This window comes from Octopus bimaculoides, chromosome 28, assembly GCF_001194135.2.
Source record: "Octopus bimaculoides isolate UCB-OBI-ISO-001 chromosome 28, ASM119413v2, whole genome shotgun sequence".
Classification (NCBI taxonomy): domain Eukaryota; kingdom Metazoa; phylum Mollusca; class Cephalopoda; order Octopoda; family Octopodidae; genus Octopus; species Octopus bimaculoides.
Window position 1 is genome coordinate 600795 of NC_069008.1, and position 16628 is coordinate 617422.

At 42.3% G+C, this 16628-nt stretch overlaps 1 protein-coding gene across 1 annotated transcript in view; it reads left to right on the top strand.

Annotated features, from left to right (window-relative positions):
* Positions 1–16628, top strand: part of LOC106872572 (eIF-2-alpha kinase activator GCN1) — a 45565-nt gene that overhangs the window by 15759 nt on the left and 13178 nt on the right. The window contains exons 18-36 of the mRNA XM_052977717.1: positions 288–409; positions 682–860; positions 2010–2103; positions 3073–3189; positions 4084–4276; positions 4820–5457; positions 5812–6039; positions 6739–6866; positions 6976–7168; positions 7397–7633; positions 9001–9195; positions 10498–10744; positions 11486–11607; positions 12147–12261; positions 12479–12658; positions 13345–13565; positions 14856–15063; positions 15527–15723; positions 16554–16625. Coding sequence (XP_052833677.1) covers positions 288–409; positions 682–860; positions 2010–2103; positions 3073–3189; positions 4084–4276; positions 4820–5457; positions 5812–6039; positions 6739–6866; positions 6976–7168; positions 7397–7633; positions 9001–9195; positions 10498–10744; positions 11486–11607; positions 12147–12261; positions 12479–12658; positions 13345–13565; positions 14856–15063; positions 15527–15723; positions 16554–16625 — 3686 coding nt within the window. The remainder of the gene's footprint in view (positions 1–287; positions 410–681; positions 861–2009; positions 2104–3072; positions 3190–4083; positions 4277–4819; positions 5458–5811; positions 6040–6738; positions 6867–6975; positions 7169–7396; positions 7634–9000; positions 9196–10497; positions 10745–11485; positions 11608–12146; positions 12262–12478; positions 12659–13344; positions 13566–14855; positions 15064–15526; positions 15724–16553; positions 16626–16628) is intronic.

The following is a 16628-nucleotide window of genomic DNA, read 5'->3' on the forward strand; positions in this document are numbered from 1 at the left end:
ATATATATATATATATATATATATATATACACTTAATGTGGTAAATATGCAGTTCTGCTCTGATTTAAGTACACTGCAGAATACTGCAGGTAGACAGTGATGAAGAATTGATAATGGCTGATGTCCATAGACTTGAAGAAGAAATCAGGTAGGAAGGTTGTGTGTGTGTATATATACACATACACACACTCTTATGTATGCCACAGCCTGTATAATTTTAACCCTATTTATTTGTGTGTGTCCCCCTTCATCTAACCGTCTTTTGATTCGTTCCTTCTTTTCCACAGTGTCCTACAGTAAACACATGTGGCAGGACATCCTGAAACAGTTGGGGCAAAATGCCAAGACATTTGTCAAAGACCATTCGGACAAATGCCTGGAGATTGTCAGAAATGCAAATTTTGAAACGGTAAGGCTCTCCAGTTTGTCTGTCTCCTTTTCTCTCTCTTTGTCAATCCAGTTCCCATCTGCCTTTTGTTACATATACATACTGTTATTATATTTTGTGGGGATGGTCATAATTTTGCCAGTTTTGTGTGTATATGTATATATATATATATATATATATATATGTATGTATTTATATGCTTGTACATGTGTATATTTATTTGTGTATATATTTGTGTGTGTGTGTACATGAGTTTATTTCTAATATTCTGTGTATGTCTTCTATCCTTGCAGTGTGTAGAGAATGGTGTAGCATCTTTGGTCTCCATTGCACCCGACAGCTTCCTTCCACAGCTTGTCGCTCAGATCTGTGACCAGCTGGAATTGGCAGAGTTCTTACAGGTGACGCAAGATGAGTACGGGATCTTTAGGTGCCCTGAAGGACAGCTGTATGACAAGACTGTCTTAGAGAGGTAACTACTTGTTCTTGTTGTTCTTACCGTTCATGTAACCAGAGCAAATTGACTCCCTGGCATGGCTCTGTGGTCAAGAACAATGCCTTCCAAGCCATGTAGCTGTAGGTTCCAGCCTTCTCCCTGGCACTTTGGCTGAGCGACTATTACCGTCTAGTTTTGTAACTGAAATTTGCTGGCTGGAAACTGTACAGAAGCCTGTTGTGTTTTTGTGCTACCGTTTATCTTGTTTGACTTTTTGACATTGAGATTACTTCACAAAATATAAAACCCACCCCACACCCGGCACTCCATTGGTTGGCAATACGAAGCTTCCAGCTGATCCAACCAACAAAACTGCCTGCTTGTGAAATTAGCATATGGGCGTGGCTGTCCACAGCCACGCCTATGTCTACATTCTTAATTTATTAAAATGATCTCCGTCTCGTCGAGGATCTGCCGTAATTACCAAATGGTAATTAAAACCAAAACCAGTTCTCTAATGCAAGGGAGAGAATTCTAATTCCCATTCTGTGACGGAATCTTTGACAGAACTGGACACTTTTGTCTTGGAAAGTTTTTGAACAAGATCTTTAGAATTAAAAATAATTTTTAAAGAGTGTCACCCATGCTGACTTTAGCCCTAGGCATGGCTGTGTGGTAAGAAGTTTTCTTCCCAACCACATGGTTCTGGGTTCACTGCATGGCACCTTGAGCAAAAGTTTTCTACTATGAGAGCAAGTTCATCAGGATATAGTTGTTCCCCTGGGTGGGCAGCTGTGGGCCTCACAGAGGTGATGCTAAGTGATTGAGAACTTTGACACTTTGCTGTGCTTGGAGAAGACTTGCGAAGCCATAGTTGAGGACAGTAATGATGACACATAAAAGGCACCCACTACACTCTATGGAGTGGTTGGTGATAGGAAAGGCATCCAGTTGTAGAAACCAAGCCGAAATCAGGCTGGAGCCTGGTACAGCTCTCTGGCTCACCAATTCTAGTCACATCAGCTATCCCATGCCAACATAGAAAACGGACACTAAATGATGATGATGATGATGGCTTGGAGGATGCTGCTGGCCTCTCAACAGCATCTGTACACCAATTGTGATATGTAGATGGCTGGTTCTGATACAGTTTCCATTTTTGCTTTTTTTTCAATTCTGCAACAGTGTCTTGAAGAATGAAGTGAAAGAAACAAACATCCGAAGAGAGAACAAACTTTATTCATATGCTGAACAAATGGCCGAGATTGAGCTACGAAAGGTAAGTGATGGTGGTGGTGTTGTTCTTGTTGTTTCTTTCACATCCTGTTTCTACGACATGGTTGGCCCTCTCACGTAGAGACTCAGTCTAGCATGTATTGCAGTATAAGTGTCTGAATACTCCTCTGACATATCTACCAATAACCTAATTCTGAGGCAGAATCAGTGTGACAAAACTACTTTTTGGTTTCATGGTTCAATCCCTCTGATAGGCTTTCACCCAGTGCCTTGATCTCCTGGGTTAGGGCTTGGGCCATGATGAACGACACTGGCTCAAGGTGCCAGCTACAAGCATTGAACCTGCATTCTCTAACACTCTGACCAATCATGCTATTAATAATAATAATAATAATTTCTTTATTAATCACAAAGGTAAAGCCCTTTCTGCTGTTTGCACAACGCCTGAAATTTTGGAGGATGGAGCTAGTTAATTGCAATTAAACCCAGTATTCAACTGGTACTTATTTTATTGACTCCCCCCCCCCCCAAAAAAAAAGAATGAAAGTTCTCTTTGATAGAATTTGAACTCAGAACATGAACACAGATGAAATGGTTCACCACATTTCGTCCAGCGTGCTACCGATTCTGCCAGCCCACACATTAATGATAATAGTAATAATAATAATAATGGTTGTAAATTTTGTCACAAAGGCTGCCATTTTGGGAGAGGGGACAGTCAATTACATCGACCCCAGTGTTTCACTGGTACTTATTTTATCGACCCTGAAAGGATGAAAGGTAAAGTTGACTGCGGCAGAATTTGAACTCAGAACCTAGCGATAGGCGAAATGCATTTCACCCAGCATGCTAATGATTCTGCCAACTCACCACCTTTAATAATAATAACAACAATCTTGGAAGCACAGGGTCTCAAATTTAGGGGCAGGGGACTAGTCGATTACATTGATCCCAGTACCCATGCCAACATGTGGGAAATGGATGTTAAATGATGATGTTGTTGTCATTGCAGGAGGTGGAGAAGAAGAAAAGAGCGAAAGGGGGTGATATGAGATTGACGAAGCAACAGGAAGAGAAACTACAGATGGCACTGAAGAAGGAGTCACAGATCCGCAGTAATATACGGATGGTAAGAAGAGGGTTCTGCTTGATGTGTGTGTGTGTGTGTGTAAGTAAACATCGAACAATGAGTGTGAATGCTCAACATCACTTCGATGGATGTAACTTTCCATGATTTTTTGTGTTTTAATCTGTGATGGAGACAAAGACCAATTTTTCAGTGTGATTGGCCTGAAGAATTGTTAAGATAAATGCTAACATGAAACCAATGGTAGCCTTAATACACAAATTAAGTATATATATATATATATATATATAGATATATAGATAGATATATCAGTGACGTGCCACCTATGTAGGCAGTACCTGTCTTGAATATAATAGATCAATAGCAACATTTTCCTCTCATGTCAAAATATGCACCTAATTCAATCTAATTATGAAGGTTGCTCTGATTACTATGCATTAAATATAAAATATTTTATTTGTTTGTAGATTAGGGAGACATCATTCACCCCTGATTTTCAATCTCAGTATTTAAACTACGCATATTATTGCTGTAGTACACATGCTGCGTACATTCCTACAACATTGTTTCCTTTACGTCTTATAAAGGCAGAAGGAAATCTGCCCTCAACTCAGTCACACGCCTGTATTTCGCTTATTTTTTCGTGTTTCATTACATAAATGTTACCAGCTGATATATATATATATATATATATATATATTTAAATATATATTTCGGGAATAAATGATGGATTTTTTCCCTTATGAGGTTTTTTTCATGCTAGCTACTTGATAAATTCTTGTAAAAGAATTTGTCCTATTATTGAATTTATATATATATATATATATATATATATATATATATATATATATATATATATATATATATATATATATATATATACACACACACACAAACACACATACTCGTCACTAAATATACTTGTTTATATTTCAGCTGAACAACAAACTGGTGCGTTGCTGCAATACGCTGCACTCTGCAATCAGGGGTGACTGCAATGCTGTGTGCATGTTCATGTCTAACCTGTGTCAGGTCCTCATTCCTCTGCTCTACTCACCGCTTTCTGCTGCACCTGTCTCTCGCCTCCTCATCACCCTTGGCAACTCTGCATTCATGGACAAACAGTTTGGTAAGTGTTCGCTCGTTTTTGTTGCACATGGCTGGGTGTAGGCATAAAAAGAGACGGTGTGTGTGTTTGCGTATGTTTTCTTGTCTGTGCGTATGCATGTGTTTGCATGTGAGTGTGTGTGTGACATCAGGTGTTACAGGTGTGTCAATATTTTTCACCCACTTTCTACAGATATTATCGATAGAAATTATAGCCAGGACTGATTTCCTGCTACAACATTTCATATCGAAACGTCAGGCGGAAACAAACAACGAGATCAAAGACAAAAACATCTGTTGTTTGTTCTCATTGTTTGTCTCATCGCTTGTTTACATCTGACATATCAATACGAAACGGTTTCGCTAAAAATCAGAGCCAACTATAATTTCTATGGAATATCAATAGAATAATATGAAAAACACTGCTAACACAGTAGAATGTGGTGTTGACTTATAAAACGATTTAATATTATATTTTACAGTAATTTACGGTTGCATAATGAAATACCACGTCCCTACAAATCAGGAATTAAACTTTTATCTTGTGACTATTTGTTTATTGTAGGTGAAATGATGAGCCATGCCACTGTCCGAGCTCTCAAGCCATACTGCCAGCTGGAGTCGCAGTGGACACAGGAAGAGGAAGTGCAGCAGGTTGAGCGACTGGTTCAGTTACTGCATGATCGTGTTCAAGCCCGGGTTGGTGGAGGGCCAAAACACCCGTTTCCGGCCTCCACGTTTGCCTACTTTTTCCACCTGCTGTCCGTGGCCCTGTCTGGACAACATTGGCCCCTGAACGATGCCAGCACCACCTGCTTGCGTGCCCTTCAGCTGATCATATGCCACGCTCGCATAAGGCTCAAGACGCACGGTGGGGTTGGAGGGGGCGATGACAACAACAACAAGAGCAGTGCTAAGTCAAAGAACAGCAAGAAGAGGAGGAGGAAGAAGAACAAGAACAACGAAAACGAGAAGAACGATGGTGGTGGTGGTGGTGGCGGCGGCCAAAAGAAGCCGGGAGAGATTGGGGACATTCACCAGGATGAGCAGGTGAAGATAAGGGAGAAGGTGATGATGATGGGGATGGTGAGAATGGAGGAGGACATGGAGGAGGAGGAAGAGAAAGGTGGTGGTGGTGGTGGCAGCAGCGGTGGTGGTGACTCTAGACTGAGCCATGAAGATGAGGAAATCCTAAGAAAACTGGTGAGTCCCTTCTACATTTGTTGTTGTTGTTTAGCCCCTGGTCACTCCTGGTCCAGTGGACCTATGATTAAAGACGTTCCAGCCGTGACCATCCTGTCTTTTATTCAGGCACAGTGTATCTAGGACTACATTATTTAATCTGTCCTTCTTTGTTGTTGTTTAGCCCTTGGTCACTCCTGGTCCAGTGGACCTATGATCAAAGACGTTCCAGCCGTGACCATCCTGTCTTTTATTCTGACATAATGTATCTAGGACTACGTTATCTAATGTGTCCTTCCTTGTTATCCTGCAGACTTATGATCAAGACATTCCATTTGTGACCCTCCTGTCTCTCTCTCTCTTTCTCCTTTGCAGTATGACCCTCAGTTGTTACCCCACAAACCCCTCCTGCAGCTGCTAATCAAACTGATTGGCACAGTGACCTCAACGAAGATCCAGGAGCTCTCCAACACTGCCCTGATCGAGGTGGCACACAGCCTCAGTGGCAACATGGACTGTGCCTTCCCTTCCAACGAAGACATTTCTGTAATGCTGTTGGCGCTCGAGGCCCCATCTCTCTCGGTCAAGAGAGCTGTCTTACAGGTCAGTTCACATTTTGTTTACCTTTTCTGCTGCTGTTGCTGGTCAGGTAGTACGGACATGTTGATGTGTGTGTGTATGTATATATGTGTATATATATATATATATATGTATATGTGTGTGTATATATATATATATATATATATATATATGTATATGTGTGTGTATATATATATATATATATATATAGATGTTTGTGTATGAGTGTATACACGTGTGTGTGGTTCAGTGGTTAGAGTGTCAGGCCTACAATCATGAGGTAGTGAGTTCGATTCCCAGGCTGCATTGTGTGTTGTGTTCTTGAGCAAGACACTTTATTTCATGTTGTTCCAGTTCACTCAGCTGTAGAAATGAGTTGTGACATGTCACTGGTACCAAGCTCTATCGGCCCCTTGGATAACAGGGTTGTACAGTTAACAGGATTCTATTGATCAAAGGATCAAATCCTCTCACCCATGCCGACTTGAAAAACAGACATAAAATGATAAATGTATGTATATGTTTACACATTTGTATATGTGTGTGTTTGAATTTGTATGTGTATATATATATATATATATATATATATATGTATGTGTCTGTGTATATGTGTGTGCCTATACATTTGTGTGTGTGCGTGTGTGCCTATACATGTTTACACCCGTCCCGCTCACGTGCAGTGCCCTCTCTCTCTCATCTTCATCCTCTTTACTCTGTCGGCAGGCGATGACCTTACTGACCAGTGTCCTACCCAACAAAGATGATGACTTTGAAATGTGGCTTAAGGTGGTCAAGAAAATATGGATTGCCAAGTTTGACCAGGAAACTGAAGTACAGGAGCTTGCCAAAGTGTGAGTAGTAGGGGTGGGAATACATTCAAGTTATGCTGGGAGTTGGGGGTGGACTGTTAGGGAGATGAATTGTAAGATGTCTTATGTATAATTGGTTTATTTACCACAGGTTAGAGACAAAACTGAAAATACAGAATCCACCTCCAAAGATGGTGACCACCCTCATCGAAGATGTCATCCACCCTGAAGAAAGTGTACGTCAAGCTGCGGCATCAACTGTTGCAGCAGTGCTGCAGTTGCACAAGAAACAGGTGGCGCCAATGATGCACCAACTGTTGGACAAGTACGGCGAGAAGTTGTTTGTAAGTTGAAAGTTGTTGTTTTTCTTGCTGTGAGATTGGTGTGTGTGTGTGTGTGTGTGTGTGGGCCTCTTCCTGGGTACATGTGTGTGTATATGTATCTACCTAGGTTTATGTTTGTGTGTATATATTATATATGTAGGTACCTATGTGTGTGCATATATATTGGTATATGTGTGTGTATATATATATACATAAACTGTTGCTAGTGTTTCTTTCTACTTTCACCAGCTCCCCCCACCAGAAGTAGACAGTTTCGGACGTGTTATCGGTGAACCAGTTCCTGACGATTGGATGTCACGCAGCGGCATTGCACTGTGCCTCACCAAGATGGCCCCACTACTCCCCAAACACCTCATTGCGCCACTCTTTGCATTCTACGTGCCAAAGGCGCTAGGGGACCGTGCACCGGAGGTGCAAACCAACATGCGTGATGCTGCACTCGCTGCAGTCAATGAACACGGCAAGGTAAGGTAATGTGCTGCTGCACCTTGTACTTTCTGTAAGTCTCTGTGTGTAGACAAATGTATACATTTAAGTGTTTATATATATCTCAGAGTGGGTTGGCGTTAGGAAGGGCACCCAGCTGTAGAAACTCTGCCAGATCAGATTAGAGCCTAGTGCAGCCTTCTGGTTCACCAGTCCTCGGTCAAATCGTCCAACCCATGCTAGCATGGAAAGCGGACGTTAAACGATGATGATGATGATGATGATATATAAATTTGGAGGCAGGTATTCTCTGTATAGAATACACTTGGTAGTGTTCCAAAGATTTGAACTCGATCAGGTAGGGGAGTAAATGTTAGGAGAAGGAGCAAGTTTGGCAAGTTGATATACAAAAAAATATTAAATACATTTAATACAAACAAATGTACATGTTTACATATAAAAAAAAGGGTCTGACTTACACAAAATGGAAATGATATCAAGAATTGAGTTGAGGAGGAGTTTTACAAGTCTAACAACTGTTACTGGGGGATTGTATTAAATGTATTTAATATTTTTTAGTATATCGACTTAGCTAACTTGCTTGGGCTTACAATTTACTGCTATATCATCATCATCATCATCATCATCCTCATCGTTTAACGTCCACTTTCCATGCTAGCATGGGTTGGACGATTTGACTGAGGACTGGTGAAACTGGATGGCTGCACCAGGCTCCAATCTGATTTGGCAGAGTTTCTACAGCTGGATGCCCTTTCTAACGCCAACGACTCCAAGAGTGTAGTGGGTGCTTTTATGTGCATGAAGACCAGTCAGGAGGTACTGGCAATGGCCACGCTTGAAATGGTGTATTTTACGTGCCACCTGCACAGGAGCCAGTCCAGTGGTACTGGCAACGAACTTACTCGAATGCCTTTTCACATACCACTGGCACAAGTGCCAGGAAGGCAACGTTGGTAACGGTCACGCTCAAATGGTGCTATTTACGTGCCACCGGCACGGAAGCCAGACAGCTGGTGCTCTGGCAACGATCACGCTGAGACGGTGCTCTTAGTGATCTACTGGTTCAGGTGCACCTAAATTGTCCGACGAACAAGAAAGTGAAACTCTGAGTAACAGTTTTTTGTGATGTCTTTGCAGCTTTATTGACAAAGCATATTACTCTACCTCCGGAATTCGAGTACTATTTTTCCACCTTGTTTCACATTCATGTGCTTACTCTGGTATATATATATATATGAAATCTGTGACTGTTGTAGGATATCAGTAGCTTCCTCAGTGTGTGTGTATATATGGATCCGTGTGTGTTTAAGTTTATGTACGTGCACATTCACACGCCTGCATTCTTTCTGTCTGTGTATCTCTCTGTCTTTCCATTTCTTCTATAGGATAATGTCAACACACTTCTACCAGTCTTTGAGAACTTCTTATCAACAGCCGCCAACACAGCCAGCAATGATGCTGTTCGGCAAAGTATTGTCATCCTAATGGGTTCTCTGGCCAAACATTTGGACAAGAGTGATCCCAAGGTGAAGCCTATTGTGGCTCGACTGATCAGCGCCCTCTCAACACCATCGCAAGAGGTCAGTAACAAAAGCCCCTTTTTTCTCTTTTTATTTTATTTATTTTGTTTTTGAAGGTGAATGGGGAACAAGCTGGAGATTTAAAGAGAATTGACCAACACTTTATTTTATCTTAACCATAATCATCATCTTCTGTTCATATTAGGCCTGGGTGGTCATGGTTAAGTTGTCATTTAGCGTTATTGTATTCATAGATTGATCAAAAGTCAATAACTTGCTTGCAGGTTCTATTTTTGGCTTGGCATCTACTGCTGGATGTCCTTCCTAACATCAACCCCTACACAGAGTATGGGTGTGTTGTACTGTGGCGCCAACCCTAGAGTGATTTTTATGTTCTTCTCAACAAGGTCAATGTGTTTTTTTGACCCTGTAGGGTCTCCAGTCAATGCCAACCACTTTACAGAGTGGTGGGGGGAGGAGCTTATTCCATTGTAGCTCCAGCACTCTGCTGTCATGCCTGATAAGACTGAACCGTCCACATTAAATGTATGAGGTGCTTATTTGGTCAAGACTGAGACTTAATGAAATAACAGAGAGGTTGATGAGGAGGAGGAGATCCAAGATTGATAGCTGGAGGGGGCAGTGGATAAAAATGGGAAAAGTGCTTTTTATGTGGCACCAGCAGCAATGAGGTTACCAAATACTTTGCAAACATGTGAATAAGTAAAGATTACATTTGACAGAATAATCTTTAACATATAACATCTGTTTTCCATGTTGGCATGGGTTGAACGGCTTGACAGGAGCTTGTAGGGCCAGGGGCCACACCAGGTTCCATAGGCTGTCCTGGCATGGTTTCTACAGCTGCATGACCTTCCTAATACCAACCACTTTATGGAGGCTACTTGGTGCTTTTTATGTGGTACCAGCACCAGCACAAATGCTTTTTACCTGGTACCTCAGTTTTAAGGTATCAATCTTCTCAAGTACAGCAATGTGACACATATCTCAGTCCTTCGTTATCTCATAAGGCCCAGCATTTCAAGATCAGCCTTCAGTGTTTTATCCTATGTCTTCCTCAGTCTCCCTCTTCTACAGCTTCCATCCACTTTAAGTAATTGACTGAATGTTAAAGGGTTGAGATATTAATGTTTGCTGTTGTACTGCTCCAGTGTGGCCTTAGCTGAGCCGAACTATGATGAAAAGTGTTTCCGCATGTGACCACTCCATCTAAACCAGCTATTGTGTAACTTATGGAAGTCTTGGCTCTGACTTTCACCTGATTGACAAGATGTCTGACTGCTATTTCTAGCTGATTCAATGACCATTAAGAGGTTCTTGTTGTTGTTGTTGTTGTTGCAGGTTCAAATAGCAGTGTCGTACTGCTTGCCCCCTCTGGTGCCAGCCATCGGTGCAGATGCCACAACCATTGTGCAGCAGTTGCTGCGGCTGCTGCTGGAGTCTGAGAATTATGGAGAGAGAAAAGGTGCCGCCTACGGACTAGCTGGCCTCGTCAAAGGGCTCGGCATCGTGGCCCTGAAGAAAATGGGCATTATTAACACATTGACAGAAGCTATCAAGGACAAGAAGAACCCACGGCGGAGAGAAGGTCAGTATAGTTTGGGAGGGGTAAGGTGAGCCCTGGGTCGGCCATCAATAAGATCTATGATCAGACATTCCATCCATGGCCATCCTAACTTTTCTCTACACACACGGAACCCAACACTACATATACAATAAATTTCTTTTTTCTAAAACAGTACTGTGGGATTTAAGAGAGATTTGGCTGCTATTTCTACCAAATCTAGCTTCTCTTTAGAGGTCTTCTTCATTGGCTCATACATAAGACGAGGGCGGTTTAGCTGCTACTTCTACCAGGTCTTGCTACTGTTTAGAAGTCTCTCTCTCTCTCTCTCATTGGCTTATACATACATATATACATATGTATGTATGATTTGAGGAAGATTTGGCTGCTATTTCTACCAGGTCTAGCTACCATCTAGAGGCTTCCCTCGTTGGCTCATACATACATAAGACAGTTGGGTGTGATTTGAGGGAGATTTAGCTATCATTTCTACTAGATCTAGCTACCTGGAGAAGTTTCTTTCATTGACTAATACATAAGACAGCAAGGTGTGATTTGAGGCAGATTTGGCTGCTATTTCTACCAGCTCTAGCTACCATATAGAAGTCCTCTCTCATTGGCTCATATATATATTATATATCTGCTACAAGGAAAGCGGTTTCCTTTATAGGGACGGAAACATCCAGAAGCATGACTTGTATCACTACCACATCTACTCTACTACTACTACTACTACTACAACCTTTACTACTGTTTCTACCCCAGGTTCCCTCTTCGCATTTGAGATGCTGTGTACTATGTTGGGCAAATTGTTCGAACCATACGTGGTGGTGATATTACCACACTTACTGCTGTGTTTCGGTGACCACAACATGTACGTCAGACAGGTGAGTATATCTGTACCTCTCTCTCTCCCTCTCTGTGTGTGTGTGTGTATATATATATATATATATATATATATGGAGGTCCAGTGGTTAGGGCAGTGGACTCACGGTTTCGATTCCCAGACCAGGCGTTGTGAGTGTTTATTGAGCGAAAACACCTAAAAGCTCCACGAGGCTCCGGCAGGGGATGGTGGCGAACCCTGCTGTACTCTTCCACCACAACTTTCTCTCCCTCTTTCTTCCTGTTTCTGTTGTGCCTGTAATTCAAAGGGGTCAGCCTTGTCACACTGTGTCACGCTGAATCTCCCCGAGAACTACGTTAAGGGTACACGTGTCTGTGGAGTGCTCAGCCACTTGCACGTTGATTTCACGAGCAGGCTGTTCCGTTGATCAGATCAACTGGAACCCTCGACGTCGTAAGTGCCAGTTTTTCCCTTTTATCTATTTATTTATTTTGTGTGTGTGTACATGTATGTAATCTCTCTCTCTCTCTCTCTCTCTTTCTCTTTCTCTTACCCCCATCATGATAACACGTACAATAGGCTGCAGATGATACGGCCAAAGCTATAATGACCAACCTCAGTGGCCATGGAGTAAAGTTTGTGCTGCCCTCTCTACTGAAGGGTCTTGAAGAAGATGCTTGGAGGACCAAAGCAGGTAAGACTTCCCCTTCATTGTTTCGTCATCATGGAATGTAGGGCCTCAGAACAACCACATTCGTGGCTGGCTGTTACAATAAGAACTTAGGTGTCAGGTCTTGTTAGAGTTGGTAGGGGAATGGCCTATTGTTATATGATGCTACCACCCTAGCCCACCACCACAAAAGACGCAACTGCATATCTCTCTATCTTTCCTTTTTTAATCCAAATACCAGGTTCTGTGGAACTGCTAGGAGCCATGGCCTTCTGTGCTCCGAAACAGCTGTCAGCCTGTCTCCCTAACATTGTACCAAAGCTGATTGAAGTCCTCACGGATTCCCACAACAAGGTCCAACGTGCTGGCGCCCAGGCTTTACAACAGATCGGCTCCGTCATACGCAACCCGGAGATACAAGGTAAGAACACACAAAGCTTGTTTGGTAAACGGGTTTGTGTGTGTGTGTGTGGAAGGATGAGTTTTAGGGTCCATCGTATTGTGCTAACCACCATCCTTATTCTCTCTCTCGAGTGATGTGGATGAGTTGGGGGCAACCTGTAAAAGAACGATTCACTTCAGGAAGAGATGGGAGAAATCGGGAGTTGGCCACAGTGGTCAGACAGTGGAAACTGCACCATTTTGGTGACCACCTTACCAGAGCCCAAGACCTCAGCATCCACATCATTGGTGGGAGGTGGCACTAGGTGGAAGGAAAACGGACGGGGTTGGAACATTGATTCGAAAGACTGGATGGGGAGAAAGTTGAGGTGGTGTGGGGTGTGAACCACACCCCACCCACCCCTAGACATGGCAGAATTATCATCATTTAACAATCCTTGTCTATGCTGGCATGGGTTTGATCAGGGCTGGCAAGGTGGAAGGCTGCACCAGACACCATTCTGATTCGCTATGGTTTCTACAGCTGGATGCCCTTTCTAATGCCAACCACTCCAAGAATGTAATGGGTGTTTTTACGAATGAACGAACGAACCAACGAACCTCTTGAGTATGGATGTGTGCGTGGATGTGCCAAGTCTGTTGTAAATTTAAGTCTGCATACATGTGCAAGCCCTAAATACTTCTGCCTCTTTGTCTACATCATAGCCATTGTACCAGTATTGTTAGCCGCACTACAGGACCCCACACAGAAGACATACGCCTCACTGCAAGCCCTGCTGGACACCAAATTTGTGCACTTCATCGACGCAGCATCACTGGCTCTGATAATGCCAGTGGTGGAGCGGGCATTCCAAGACCGAACTACGGACACCAGGAAGATGGCAGCCCAGATTATTGGCAACATGTATTCACTCACTGACCAGAAGGTGAGTGGTCAACACAGTTACCAAAACCAGTGGTTCCCTACTTTTTTTCATGCCGAGGGACCCCTCTTTCATTCCTGTTTTACTCTGCTTGACCCCGTAGTCATTTGATGTTTAAAACACCCGATTGTAATCATATAAATATTATACAATTACAATATTATATAATATTATTACATGTCGAAGGCAGGGACACCCCAGTACCGCCTTTAGTCAAACAAATTGACCCCCAGGACTTATTCTTGGTAAGCCTAGTACTTATTCTATCGGTCTCTTTTGCTGAACTGCTAAGTTTTTGGAGGCATAAACACACCAACATCCCTTGTCAAGCGATGTTGGAGGGACAAACAGACGCAAAGACACATGCAAATATATATATACACAACAGGCTTCCTTTCAGTTTCCATCTACCAAATCCTTTCATAAGGCTTTGGTTGGCCCAAAGCTATAGTAGAAGACAGTTGCCCAAGTGGGACTTGAACACTGGGCCATGTGGATTGGGAAGCAAGCTACTTACCCCACAGCCACACCTGTGTCTAATAACATTTCATCTGTCTTTATGTTCCAAGTTCAAATTCCACCATGGTTGACTTTGCCTTTCATCCTTTCAAGGCCAGTAAAATAAGTACCAGTTGCATACTGGGGGGGGTCATCTAATCAACTAGTCTCTTTTCCCCTTCTACCAAAAATTTCAGGCCTTGTGCCTATAGTAGAAAGGACTATTTTACCTGTATTTATAATTCAAGGTGATCACCTTTTGCTTCCAGCGTAGCCTTTGATCTTTTCTCACCTCACAAATCTTTACGCCAACCATTTTCAATGCTACAGTTTGTTCACGCTTTGTTCGAGCTGCCAAATTTAAATCAAGGTGAACCCTTTTTGTTCCCTTATTTCTGTTGAGATGATCTCTGAGTTTCTTTCATTTAATTTTTAATATAACGAAGAATTTAGTAAAATAACTTCGTTATCATCAAGCTAGCGCAGGTTCTTGTAATAAAATAAGTCTAAAACAAAAATTTTTTTGTGACCCCTAAAATACTACTATGGACACCCAGTTTACTCTTTTCTTGTCTAGCACCTACAAAATGTTATATGAGCTTCTTCCCTGCCAACCCCCAGGGGTCATAATATTCACCACAGTTCAGAACCACTTTTGTCTATCCTGTAACGTGTTGACTGACTTACCAGAAGGCAAGTGGTCGACATTGTTTAATGCGTACTACTACTACTACTACTACTACTACTACTGCTGCTACTACTACAACTATGTCTACCTCTGTCTGTCCCCCACAGGACTTGTCTCCCTACCTACCAACTGTGATCCCAGGACTGAAACAGTCGCTCCTTGACCCTGTGCCTGAAGTGAGGAATGTGTCGTCGCGGGCCCTTGGCACAATGGTACGGGGAATGGGTGAGGGCACTTTTGATGACCTCCTGCCTTGGTTGATGGAGACTTTGGTGTCTGAAAGAAGTTCCGTGGACCGATCGGGAGCTGCTCAAGGTTTGTCATGGTTCTTGTTGTTGTTGCTGTTAATGCTGTCTCACAGTATACACACACACACACACACACACACACACACACACACACACACACACACACACACACACACACACACACACACACACACACACACACACACACACACACACACACACAGTGCCTCTATCTGCACACCTGTCCTATTGTGCACACATAAGGATACTTGTGGAATTATATACAACACACACACACACACAGAATTATCTTACAACATCCATATACCTTTCAAACTATATACATACCTGCATACACACCTAACTACACGCACACACACACCTGACTACACATGCACCTTACTATACACAGACACACTACACACAACCTACACACACACTTTATGCACACTCACACATACACAACTTCACACACACACCTGTACCCCCTGCCCCCCCCTCCTCTCACCACTTTTTTGTGTCTCTTTCAGGTTTAAGTGAAGTGATTGGCGGAATGGGTCTGGCCAAACTGCAGATACTGATGCCGGACATTGTCCACACAGCTGACCGCAATGACATTGCACCCCACATCCGTGACGGCTACATCATGATGTACATTTACCTGCCGTTGGTCTTCAAAGATGATTTTCTGCCCTACATTGGCCAAATCATACCCTCCATCTTGAAGGTCAGTTAAACCTCCCCCCCTCTCTCTCTCTCTCTCTTTCTCTCCTTTTGGTCTTGTTGTTTAACCCCTGGTCAGTCCTGAACCAGTGGACCTATGATCAAAGACGTTCCAGCTGTGACCATCCTGTCTTTTATTCAGACACAATGTATCTAGGACTACATTATCTAATGTGTCCTTCCTTGTTGTTTAGCTCCAGGTCAATCCTGATCCAGCAGACTTATGACCAAAGACGTTCCAGTTGTGACCATCCCATCTTGTTCATTCAATCGTAGTCTACCTAGGACTACATCATCTAATGTGTCCTTCTTTGTGGCCGTGTGTGTATATTCAGACTGCTCCTTTCTTTTAGTTATCCCTTTTTATGGTCAACTTTTGATTTCCCCTTTTTTAAGGTTGATCAAATAAAGTACTACTTGAGTACAGACAGGGTTGCACAATGAATTCACCCCCAAAACTGCTGCCCTAAATTAAGAGCCTGTATTATTAATAGTGATTATGTTTTTAAAATTTTTTCATATGTGTATTTTATATTTTTTTTTCACCCACACACACACTGACCTACATACATATGTATCTACATACATGCACCTCTACCTAATATATATATGTGTGTGTATATGTATATACACTTACATAATCTCTCTCTCTCATTATATATATATATATATATATATATATATATATATATATACACACACACACATTTATATATAATGTATATGTATTTACATGTATACATACATATTCATACATGTATATATATATATATATATAATGCACTCACGTATTTATACACACATCCACCTACACACACACACACACACACACAGGCGCTGGCTGACGAGTCGGAGTTTGTGCGAGACACTGCCCTTCGTGCCGGGCAGCGCATCATCAACATGTACGCC